Raw genomic sequence first — 406 nt, 5'->3', positions numbered from 1 at the left:
TACCCCTGCCGCTTCTCCCACAAAATCTGAGGCCGTTAAATCTTGCTACTTGGTTTTTCATCACGGCGGGGGCGTTGCGGAGCTCTGCCGAGTAGTTTTCGTCGTTCCCTGCCATCACCGTGACCACCGTCCCATCGGGCACATCTCCGAGGGCTACGACCTAGGGCAGGACGAGAGGATTTTAGGCTAAAATTAACTGCGGTCGGACCTAACCTGCCCTACCTTTTCCCCCCCTAAAACCAAAGCAAAACCAAAAGCCATCCGAACCCCCGAGGAAGGCTGGAAAATCGGAGGGGGAAGGGGAAAAATGAGCTAAAAAAAAGGGGTTAAAAAGGAGCGAGGGGCTTCCGCGGGGCGGGGAGAGGGGAGTCAGTCCGCCCTCGGCCCCGCCGGGGGGAATTGCGCT

At 57.6% G+C, this 406-nt stretch overlaps 1 protein-coding gene across 1 annotated transcript in view; it reads right to left on the bottom strand.

Moving 5' to 3' along the window:
* Positions 1-406, bottom strand: part of RUNX3 (runt-related transcription factor 3) — a 52576-nt gene that overhangs the window by 36507 nt on the left and 15663 nt on the right. Inside the window, exon 2 of the mRNA XM_009332184.1 lies at positions 4-160. Within this exon, the coding sequence (XP_009330459.1) occupies positions 4-160 (157 nt within the window). The remainder of the gene's footprint in view (positions 1-3; positions 161-406) is intronic.

Source organism: Pygoscelis adeliae, unplaced genomic scaffold (assembly GCF_000699105.1).
Source record: "Pygoscelis adeliae isolate BGI_AS28 unplaced genomic scaffold, ASM69910v1 Scaffold359, whole genome shotgun sequence".
Lineage (NCBI taxonomy): Eukaryota > Metazoa > Chordata > Aves > Sphenisciformes > Spheniscidae > Pygoscelis > Pygoscelis adeliae.
Note: the sequence above shows the minus strand (reverse complement) of the source record. Positions and strands in the feature narration are given on the sequence as shown.